The following is a 10,582-nucleotide window of genomic DNA, read 5'->3' on the forward strand; positions in this document are numbered from 1 at the left end:
AAACATGTTAAAAAAAAAAAAAGTAACAAAAAGAAATACACCTGAATGTTAACCTCAATGATGGATGTACCTCTGTCATAGACACTTCTAAACAGCAAAATTAGCATAAATGCGTACAACGGTATCACATATTTTAAACACAAAAATACTATAAAGTTTTAAAAATCTATTTGATGCAGAATTCATTCATTTTAAATATATTCATATTATACTATACTTCGGAAGTCGGTATTGTACACGAGAATCACACAAGAAAAACTTTGGTCGTAGAGCACGACGGGGGGGGGGGGGGGGGAACTACAATTCCCAGCATACAGTTGGGCAAGCGCAGATCCAACCTGCTGGGTCGGTGCCCTACAGCTCTTCATCACCGCTGCTTCACGTCGCTACCTCGCGGATCCGTTAGCGGAGAAATGGCTGCAGCTCTGTCGCGTGCCCTCAAACTGCCCGGTAAGATGCGCTTCACGTATTTCTACTGTTGAACATAAAAGAAACGACAACAGACACTCTCGAGCTGATAATGTACGGAGACCATCATCAGTCAGACCCAGGTGGTCTTCTCTTGCAACTCTCTAGCTCTTTAAAATGCAACTGATTCATTTAATCTCCCGGTGTGTCGCACACAGTTCTCTCCTCCACATCGGCCCGTCGCCGTTAAATGAGCGTGTTTTCTAAAAGCATGTTACATAAGATGGACACTGTTTTCAGTGAAAGCGGAGCGGCACGCTGACGTCTTTCTGTCAAAGCGTGTCTGCTGCGCGCTGCCAGCTAGCTAGCTGCTAATATTAACCCTAGCGCAACCAAACTGCTGCACAGTAAACAACTCACACAATAATACATTTATTACATCTGACAGCGGGGAAAATGTTAAATATATAGTTATTATAATAGTATTTGTAGTAGCAATTATTCTTAATACTGTATGTTTTGCTATATTTTGATTAGTCTCATTATGAGCAGGCTTCTATATTTGTTTATTTGTTGCTTTATTTGAACAGTTATTATCATGATTAGTAGTAGTAGTGGTGTTATAAAGATGTTACAGATGTAATAATAAAAATAAGATTATAAAACAATGACTTTATTATTATTAGTCCCCTCTTTGATAAGGTCAACCACAGTATATTGTCCAGTTTATAGTTTATTTTGCCAATATATGAATATATATATTAAATACTCTGTGTCAGTGCTGTAATTACAAGAAAAAAAGCAATGTTTTGAAAATGAATGGACAGCACTTGAATAAAGTGCATTATTGGACATTAAGACACTTAAAAGCTGTTATTGCTAAGTGTCCAGACTAAAGGATGGATCTATAATGCTCCAGCTTTGCCATTAGTAATTGTATATCAGTAATATATCAGCAGAGTATCACAGTGCAATCATCACTTGTCTCATATACCTAACTAAGTGACCACAGGGTGCGACCACACAGGACACCTGCCCCTCACCACCACCTTCTGTGTCTCTGCAGGGAAGAAGGGCTCGGAGCTCGGGGAGTACGACCCTCTCACCCAAGCAGACAGCGAGGACGAGAGTGAAGAGGACGATCTCGTGCTCAACTACCCCCGAAATGGCCTTGGCAGGGACAGCTGCCTCGGCCCGGGGTCCTCCAAGCTGCGGGGAGGCAGGTCCGGGAGACTCGTGGGGGCCCAGGACGAAGCACAGGAGGACGAGGAGGAAGAGGAGGACGAATGGAGAGAGAGACTCCCCAGCAAATCCAGGCAGGACAGAGTCGACATGAAAGGAGCGCAGTACTGGAGCCAAAGGGACTCGGGCAGGGACAGGGCGGGGGAGGACAGAGGGGGGGGCGGTCCGATGGGAGGTGCCGGGCTGGGGGTCCACAGTAGTGATGCGGAAGAGAAGAGGATGAGGATGAAGAACGCAGTCCGGAGTGCGTTTTTCTTGGTGCCTCTGGTCTGTGCCACATTGCTCGTGCTGCTATGTGCTTTCCTGATCCCCTGCCAGAAGGGAGAGCTGGGCCACAGGCCGCAGTGGGAGAAAGCTCTGGGAGACGCAGGAGGTAAAAGGAACAATGTCATGTGAATGTATTGTGATATTTATTAGAGTGGCACACCCACTTTTTGAGACTCTTTGGCGAGACGACGCAGCTTCGCCCTTTAATTAGTCAACTGTAATTACACAGGAGCGCGAGGCTCACTCTGCCCTCCACGTGCTCTGTTTTCAGCATGCATCATGAAAATATTGCAGAGTGGCAACAGTGTTATCTCTTTAATAACCGCAGAGCAATACTCATGGGCGATCACTGATATTTTGATTTGATTTTTTTCATGTCATGTGACGCATTTTCTCCCCCTTAACACACAAACCCTGCACCTGTACCTTTCTCCTGGTTGGGTGTGTGTGTGTGTGTGTGTGTTCATGTCCTTTCGGTTTTTTCTCGGTGCAGGTGTGACTCCTCCCGCGCTGGCGTTGTGGGACGTTAACGGTGATTCGGTGGAGGACGTGTTTCTCGGTGTCACGGAATGGACCAATGACACTCATCCCACGCAGAGGAACAAAAGTATGTGAGGAATTCTGTGGAAAAGGCGTGGCCCATGTTTCTGCCCCGTAGATCCAGAAAGTTAATTAAATAATTAGGGGGCTTTTTTTTTTTTTTTACATCAGATAGGATCTTAGCACCACAGCTACTGCTTAACTATGTCCGTAATCTAATCCTGCTAACTCATTTAATCACTTTTAATATCTCATCCTCTTGTTCCTTGTTTTTTCTCACTTCTTGAATTCAACGTGTTTCCTCGGTGTGATGATGTTTTCCTCGTCCCAGTTTACAGCGCCGTGGCGCTGTCTGCGGTCAGCGGGCGCGAGCTGTGGAGGAAAGCCATGGGGGAGCCGGTGATGTACATCCAGTGTGGTCTGAGCTACAGCTCCCAGCTGTCACCTCTGTGTCTCCTCATCAGCAAATCCATCCTCATAGTCGTCAACGGCACCTCAGGTTAGACGACAAAGCTGTTTGTTTCTGTCCGTCTGTCTTTTTCATGCTGAGAGAACAATTATTAATCAAATGATAATTACTAACAACTCCTATAAAACGTTTTGTGTTTGCTCTGAATCTGTTGATGGGTTATTGTGAGGGATTTGTTCATATGTAATAAACTAAATGTTGCTGTTTTAGCAAAGATTCCCCAGCGAGACCAGAGAGCGAAAATCAGAAGTGTCAGCTGCCTTGGCTTGTAAAAATCAGGTCAATAAGTGTAAACGAGGTCAAAGAGGTTTCCTGTCACTCCCCAGGGAAGAACTTGACGTCAGTCCAGCTGAAGAATATTGAATCCCAGGCGGTGTTACTCCCAGACCTCGAGGGCGACTCAGTCCCAGATCTGCTCATTGCCACCCTGCCTGCAGATGAGGTAAAGCTGCAGTTTTACACAAACGTTTGGGCTCCCCGGGGGGGAAAGTGACATATTCTGTTGTAATACAACATCTGCGGTAAACAGATGTTAGGTAATGTACTGTTATCTTTTCATGAACTTGAAACAAAGGGGGGGGGGGGGGGGGGGGGGGGGTGAATCAGTAATTGTGGCATGTGCAAAAGTTTGGGCTTCGTTCTACTTGTTATAAAACGCTCAGAACATCAACCATCAACTTGTCAGACTTTAACTGACTCATCATCAGGAAGTCGAGAGCTGTGATGAGGAACTGTCGGCCGATAACATTTCCAGAGTTGATCAATCATGACTGGCTCCTCAAATCTTGCGGCGACACTCACCGCGCCACAAACCGACTGAGGGTCTGAAACTGAAGATAACTGAGGGGCGGTTACACAAAGATATCAAAACGTTTCTAGCTTAAAGTTTCCTTGTGGCAGTCGAACAGAGTCGACACGGAGGAGGCATCAGAAGGAAAACCTCATCCCTAGTTGCTCATTGCTGTTAATCTCAAACTCTTAATGAAAGACTCTGAAGTGCAAAAGTTGAAATGAATAGATTGAAAAAGATGGATTTCACTCATTCTCTTATCACACAGCGTGAAACAGAAACAACTCCGACATCTACACCAGATAAACGAAGCTGTGCAGTTGTTTCAGTCTCATCACAGAGTTCAGGCACGTCTCTCTGGTGTAACAGTCACGGTCCCGTATTCACTTCCAGGCCTTGGATCTGTCCCTGACGCTGATCTCCGGTCTGTCGGGGACGCAGCTCGGACGTCCCGTTCCCTTCAACCTCACCGGACAGGGAAAGCTGATCGGTCCTCTGCTGCATGAGACACCGAAAGGGGCTTATTACATCCTCTTTGGACTCGGTAAAGGAACAACAATGCAATCAAATTAATTCAGTTTAATTACACTGTGTTGTTTTTTTTAACTAGACTTTGTGTTAATGTCTGTTTCTCTCAGGTAACGTGGAGGCCATCTCTCTGCGTGACATTTACGTTCGCGCCACTGGCAAAATGCCTGTAACTCAGGCACTTAAAATTAGAGATCCAGGGTGGGAGGAGCAGAAGAAAACCAATTCATCCTCCTTCATACACGTTTACAGGTGATTGCGTTGCACTGGAGTTAAACAGAAATCGTGAAACTGAACTGAACTAAATCCCAGTCTCTCCATCATGTGTCTAGAGGATCTGAGCGTGTGGACTTCCTGCTCCCTCTTGTGGCTGGTTTTGGCAACAACCACAACAGCCTGGACACCGTTTCTAACCTGAACTCCACCAGGAGCGACTGGCTGGTGGTTTATGGCTCCAGCAAACTGTCGGTGCTCAAACAGAGGGACATGCGTAAAAAATGGACCTTCAGCTCAGCTCCCATCCACAGGTGAAGCCCTGCACATCACATTACATGTTATTTAAGCTTATTAACTGCAGGTCACAAAATGGGTTCTACAGTATATATATATATATATATATATATATATATATATCAGAATTTTGCTGAGTTTATTTCTTTTCCTGTCACAGCCAACCAGCCCTGGGACACTACAATGATGACGGCATCCTTGACCTTTTCTTTCAGCATTCAGCAAACGGCATCATGGAGGTAAAACATAAACAAAAAGCTCATATTAATACAGAGGCTCGTAAGCTGCACAAAGTCCTGGTTAAACATCTCTTTTGTTTTTCATTTGGCGATATTGAGTTGTTACAGGAATTAAAGCTCTGCTGGGACATTCTTTACCCGGCCTCTGCGTTTGCTGTAATTGTCGTGTTTTTGCCCTCTTCTCCGTCTGTCAGGGGCAGGTCATTGACGGGGCAAACGGGCACCTCCTCTGGGCAGCGGAGTTCGTGTGCCCTCGTCTCGTTTTGCAAACTTCTGCAATTTCCACCTCGACCGGCCAATCAGCTTTCCTCTTTTGGGCCAGCGAACCAATCAATGCACAGAGGAACGCTACCAAGACAACCGTGAGTCTGCCGCAAGAGAACAGGAGGATAATGGAGGCAAAATCAGTTATGCTCAATGAATATTGTATATGTATATATATATATATATATATATATATATATATATATAAAACAGGAAGAGCACTGCTCTGTATGAATCATGTTCACAGCTGATTTCACTGCTTTGTCTTTGAGTTTGAACTGGAGCCGTCAATGAAATACTCGACCTATGTCCTGGCTGCACAGGTGGCACCAGGTGTTGCTGCAGCAGAGCCGCTCATCAGAAAGCTCTTCCTGCTGCACTCCGCATATCCCACAATCCTGCTGGAGCTCACTAGTACCACAGACACCGCAGTCACCTCTGCAGGTAAAAGTCAGCACCAAGTCTGGTCACCAAGCTGTGTTGAGAAGTAGAATAAAGCAATAAAAAAACATCCTACTTTCTGTTTTCTCCCGCTTCCTCCCCGGCAGTGAGTTATGAGGAGCATCAGAAGGACGCCTCCTACATCACCGTATCCTCCCGCCCCACAACTGACTCGGAGCCCAGCGCTCGGATAGTCAAGAGCATGAGCCTCAGAGCCGCTATCACCAAGGGACAAATTGTGAGACTAGGGGAAGGCAACAAGACCGGGGCTCCCGTCAAACCTGGCGTGTTCGAGGTCATCAAGTTCTTCAGGCGTCTGTCCTTCAAACATCAGGTGAGGAAGACTCAGGTAGATTTATCCGACGCTCGATAACAACAGTCGACGATACACGTCTTAACTGTGTTTCTTTGTTTAGTGATGAGGCGCCGCCGCTCCCGTCGGCGCTGTGTCACACGAAGCGGTACGAGGCGCTCGAGCGAGGATGAAAGGGATGTAAGCTGTGGATGGTTCTGCACTAAGGACACACTAAGGGTTAATTTGAGGCTGTTTACATCTTGTTTGATTCACTAAGTACAAATTTAACTTCTGTTACTTGAGAGATTTCTTTGCTCATTTGTAGGTAGGGATTTTATTTGTATTGTTTTGGTTGTTTTGGTTTATATTGTGTTTGTACAATGAACTTTATTTAAATTATTTAACTTGCATATGGGGAAGTGTGTAAAAATTTAAATTGAATGATATTGATTCTGTGGACTTGGATGGCAAAGGAAATAACTTCTTACTTTATAGTTTATTACTGACAGTGAGGGTGAAAGAACATTTAAATGTGTTTACAGTATGCATCACTTATATAACTCTTCCAAGGCCAGTGTATTCACGTGATGTCATCCCTCAGTCACATGCATTTCATCACGAAATAGCCACTAATAGTGTTCTTTCGGCTCCTCACCAAGTTAAGGTGTATAGGGAGTCTGTAAATATTTAATGCTGTACAGTATTTATTGGTTTGCTTTAACGTTTTGAATTTTTCTCGTTGGATTTTCTGTCTGATTTTGTATGTAATATAATCAACCACTGTTTTATTTTCTCTGAATATGTGGCTGCTAAAGGTTATGGCAATTCAATGTAAACTGCAACTTCACATATTGCAAGAGAAAGTTTGGAAACCACCTCTTTACCTGTGTCTTTTATTCCCCCCGTCTCAACTTATTGTAGTTGCTGAAATAGTGCAGAAATAACCTGCCTGTGAGGATTATTATTAGAGTGTGAGAGTGGTGTGTTGTTACATGGACGCAGGGCGGCGCTGTTTCTCCTCCACGTCCGGAATTCCTCCTCCCGTTTTTCCGCATTGCTGCCGCATCTCCAGCTGTGATCATGGCGTCGGCGCTCGGTCGCCTGGTCAGACTGTCGGTCCTCAGAAACACCCGCACCTCTGCCTCCGGCGGACCGGGCAGAGCGGTGACTCCGTGCCGGTCAGCCGTGTGCACATCATCCGGTGGCATTCTGCCCAAACCCAAGAAGGTGAGTGTTGATTTGGGGGCTCGAGGTGTGGTGAGTGGATAACAGCTCGGTTGGAAATAGACACACAGGGGAGAGGGAGAGAGAGGGGGGAGGAGGAGGGAGGGTTCACCCTGAAGGAATAGACCCATGAGTAGAAGCACAGTGGAATAATAAATCCATGGGGGGGGGGGGTGTATATCTTCTATCTACTGCAGTCTCTCTTGCAGATTTAGTAGTAGTCATCCTTGGACAAGCTGCTTGACTTGAACTAACTTAGTTGTTTCTATGGTGGGATGTGTGACACTGGGGAGCAGACCCCCTTCGGCCTAATCCGGATTGCTCTGGTAGTGGTGCCCTTCTTGTATGTGGGGACTCTGATCAGCAAGAACTTTGCTGCGCTGCTGGAGGAGCACGACATCTTTGTCCCCGAGGACGATGACGATGACGACTGAAGGGACTGTATACTTCCTGGTTATCAGGTATCACTGGCTTGGGTTGTGAGCTTCACTGTGAATTGTGTCAAAGCGCGTACACACACACACACACACTTTCCCAGTCTATTTGGTGCATGGGCAACAGTTGTGGGAGACATTGGGAAACATAAGGTTTTACTCTTGGATTCACACATCAAACCAGAATCTTAAATATCATTATTATATTTACAAAATGATGTACTTACCGTAACCATTGTCCCCACATTGATGACTCAAATGCACCAGTAGAGAGAGGAAGAATTCATTGCAATGTCCTTGTGTGCTTTGTTTCGTGGTTTTTGAGGCTGTTGATGAACAGACTGCAGTCGGTCAGTTGTGTCCGTTTTTGGAGTTGAAGAGTTGCATGAGATAATTTTTCATTTAATTTTTTTTACATAAGTCACCAGTCACACTTAAAAACTTTTTCTCTCCTCCACAGATCATCCTGTTTTGTCACCACCTCCGGGAGAGGTCTGTGAGCCTCCGAGCAGATTAATGCCTTTCTCTGCTGTCGTCTTAAGTCGCCTCTGTCTGCACTGGTTTCAGGGTTTTTGCTGTTACTGACACTACGACAGGGCTGTTCCAGGCCGATCGTAGCGCACTGTATTTGCATGCACTACTTTTAAGTCTTAATAAACGGGATTGACAATTGTAAAATGCCGGTGGAAGTTGATAGCATCTGTCATACATGTGATACCTGAATGTAACAAACTATGATGACATTAGTATTCATTGTTTATGAGACAAGTCTGTCCTGAAATCTATTTTGAATGAAACACCAATTAAAATATAATCTATAGAGTAAACTGAATAAATACCAACTTAGAGGTGCTGCCTACCTTCAGTACAGGATTTACCTACATAAAATACCAGACCAACAGCTCGTACTTCTATCTTTTAAGGGATGGTTCATTCAAACTCTCCAAATGATCGATGTTGTGAAAAGCTTCATCGAAACTGTTCACAGCGATGTCCGTTACGAAACATGTTTTCTGTTGAACCGTCTCTTTAAATTAATTCTGATAGCGCTTTGATTGCAAATAAAAGACAACTTTAGGCTTGTGATTGTTAAGTGTATATTTACAGTAAAGGGGAACATCTGTTACACTGGACACAAGCAAAGTGGGGTCAGAGATCAGCAGACAGCTACACAGTTCATGGGTCGTGACCCCGGTAGAATTTGGACAGGAAGTCAGTGGGACGAGGTTCCTCGGTCTCGGAGAAGTAGCGCATTATGTGGGTCTTCTGCTTCCAGACGTGGATCGTTTCCTGGAGTTCCATTTTACCCTGGAGGTTAAATAAACACAAACAACATTTAAGTACACCTGGGAGGAAACAGCATGCTCTACACTCATTCAACAGATGAGAGGGACCGGGCAGCCTTTCAGTTCAGTAAGCGAGTTAAAATGATGGTCGACGCAGTTCACAGATTAGAGCAAGGCTCAGCCACTGCTAAATGAATGTAGAGGAAACACTGAAGGCTGTTTTTACCTTAATGACCAACATGTCAATCACACGGGGGTCGGTGACATGCTTGTTTCTGTCGAACATCTCCCTCACTTTGTCTCTTCCCTGACGTGTTGTGATGTCCAGCTGAAATGTAGAAACTGGAGAGGAAGAAATACGAGAGTGAAAAAGTATCCACCCAGGAACTCATCTTTAATTATTATTAATATTTAATTTGCTTTCATCCTTATTCTATACATTACTCAGCAAAACCCATGAAAAGACCAAAACTAAACTCTCACCCAGTGCAATTTAAAATGAGGAAGGTTATATCAGGCTGCACATACACTGTTTGATAAATAAATTGTTGGTTTTGGTACTTACTTACTGATTTGTTGAGAATATAAAAACACAAAACATCATTACCGTTAACCTGTAATCTAAAACACAGCTCAATGTAAACATACAATCTATTTATGATGATAGAAAGACTAAACTAGGAAGAGACACGTTTACATCCCAAAACTTTAACCATGACACCACAATCAACACAGAACAAATGATTAGCATCGACAGCAGTAACAGTAAATGGGGCTTTTCCAACACTTACGGACTAATATCAGAATAAAACTTTTCAGGCAAAATGCAAGTGTAACACGGGACAATGTTTTTTGGAGACGGAATACATATTTGCAGGAGTAAATATTTCAAGGTATACACGCTCGCAGTTTATGTGTTTCTCGTCATTCGTTTAGTTTAAATAACAATATTAACGTTTATATTATAAATATATTATTTTGTGGAGCAGAGAGCGTCTGCAAAATGTCTTGTTATGTTTATCTTGCTGTTTGCTAGCAGCTAACGTTAGTCGTTATGTTGAACCTCAACATAGACACGACCTTGACGCTCGCACTGCCTTTTTTAATACACCCTATTTACCCGCCACAGCGGAGCGACATACCTGTGTTCGGGACCTCTCGGTACCAGGCTCGGTACAGCTCCCGGACCCTGCGCTTGGCTTCGTCCAGGTCCCGGCTAAAAATTGGTTTGACAACTTTGGAGGCAGCAGCTGCCGTTCGGGTCGCCGCCGTGGCCGCCATGACTGTAGCCGTTACAGCGTTTCCGGTTTTACTTCCTCGGTGGTGTAATTATGTTGCCGAGCACAGTGGTGCCACCTAGCGGGAAGGTTGATTAAAGACAGGAGACGGTCAGTCAGGAGTAACAGGTACAAACCGAAAAGTAATTATTGTTTTTGAACTGAACTGCATTTTACTTTGAGGTGTTTCTTATATTGTTGTTCCTTTAAAAATAAATAAAACAATTTCTGTATTTTTATTTAAATACACTACGCATCAAATCAGTTGAGCAAAAACACAAACAACTAAAGTCTTGACGAGAACTGAACATTTCTAGGTTACAGTACATTCAAATTTTTCATATATTCCTGAAACTGCAATGAGTAAT

At 44.2% G+C, this 10,582-nt stretch overlaps 3 protein-coding genes across 3 annotated transcripts; 2 read left to right on the forward strand and 1 right to left on the reverse strand.

Moving 5' to 3' along the window:
- The first annotated feature begins 303 nt into the window (after positions 1-303).
- Positions 304-6,868, forward strand: fam234b (family with sequence similarity 234 member B). Its single transcript, XM_056402649.1, has 13 exons — positions 304-450; positions 1,475-2,023; positions 2,411-2,524; positions 2,789-2,956; positions 3,253-3,368; positions 4,110-4,260; positions 4,355-4,496; positions 4,577-4,771; positions 4,915-4,993; positions 5,188-5,355; positions 5,581-5,701; positions 5,806-6,032; positions 6,115-6,868. The coding sequence occupies exons 1-13, from the start codon at positions 414-416 to the stop codon at positions 6,115-6,117; spliced, it is 2,070 nt and encodes a 689-aa protein (XP_056258624.1). The 5' UTR covers positions 304-413; the 3' UTR covers positions 6,118-6,868.
- Positions 6,869-7,025: 157 nt separating this feature from the next.
- Positions 7,026-8,737, forward strand: LOC130185902 (essential MCU regulator, mitochondrial-like). Its single transcript, XM_056402653.1, has 3 exons — positions 7,026-7,220; positions 7,514-7,678; positions 8,112-8,737. Exons 1-2 carry the CDS (start codon positions 7,074-7,076, stop codon positions 7,649-7,651), a joined length of 285 nt encoding a protein of 94 aa, XP_056258628.1. The 5' UTR covers positions 7,026-7,073; the 3' UTR covers positions 7,652-7,678; positions 8,112-8,737.
- Positions 8,732-10,240, reverse strand: ndufa6 (NADH:ubiquinone oxidoreductase subunit A6). Its single transcript, XM_056402652.1, has 3 exons — positions 10,080-10,240; positions 9,164-9,279; positions 8,732-8,959 (listed from the first exon to the last, which is right to left on the reverse strand). The coding sequence occupies exons 1-3, from the start codon at positions 10,216-10,218 to the stop codon at positions 8,828-8,830; spliced, it is 387 nt and encodes a 128-aa protein (XP_056258627.1). The 5' UTR covers positions 10,219-10,240; the 3' UTR covers positions 8,732-8,827.
- Positions 10,241-10,582: the final 342 nt, after the last annotated feature.

The sequence above is a fragment of the Seriola aureovittata genome, chromosome 17 (genome assembly GCF_021018895.1).
Source record: "Seriola aureovittata isolate HTS-2021-v1 ecotype China chromosome 17, ASM2101889v1, whole genome shotgun sequence".
NCBI lineage: Eukaryota > Metazoa > Chordata > Actinopteri > Carangiformes > Carangidae > Seriola > Seriola aureovittata.

What these genes read in the sequence shown, in the direction of transcription:
- fam234b (XM_056402649.1), top strand. Translation starts at nt 414, where the DNA reads ATGGCTGCAGCTCTGTCGCGTGCCCTCAAACTGCCCG. An exon ending in AGCTCTGGGAGACGCAGGAG is followed by an intron (nt 2,024 to 2,410) that starts GTAAAAGGAACA and finishes TTCTCGGTGCAG; the next exon opens with GTGTGACTCCTCCCGCGCTG. An exon ending in CACCGCAGTCACCTCTGCAG is followed by an intron (nt 5,702 to 5,805) that starts GTAAAAGTCAGC and finishes CCTCCCCGGCAG; the next exon opens with TGAGTTATGAGGAGCATCAG.
- LOC130185902 (XM_056402653.1), top strand. Translation starts at nt 7,074, where the DNA reads ATGGCGTCGGCGCTCGGTCGCCTGGTCAGACTGTCGGTCCTCAGAAAC. An exon ending in TTCTGCCCAAACCCAAGAAG is followed by an intron (nt 7,221 to 7,513) that starts GTGAGTGTTGAT and finishes ACTGGGGAGCAG; the next exon opens with ACCCCCTTCGGCCTAATCCG.
- ndufa6 (XM_056402652.1), bottom strand. Translation starts at nt 10,218, where the DNA reads ATGGCGGCCACGGCGGCGACCCGAACGGCAGCTGCTGCCTCCAAAGTT. An exon ending in CCGAGAGGTCCCGAACACAG is followed by an intron (nt 9,280 to 10,079) that starts GTATGTCGCTCC and finishes CTTCCTCTCCAG; the next exon opens with TTTCTACATTTCAGCTGGAC. An exon ending in TTGACATGTTGGTCATTAAG is followed by an intron (nt 8,960 to 9,163) that starts GTAAAAACAGCC and finishes TTTAACCTCCAG; the next exon opens with GGTAAAATGGAACTCCAGGA.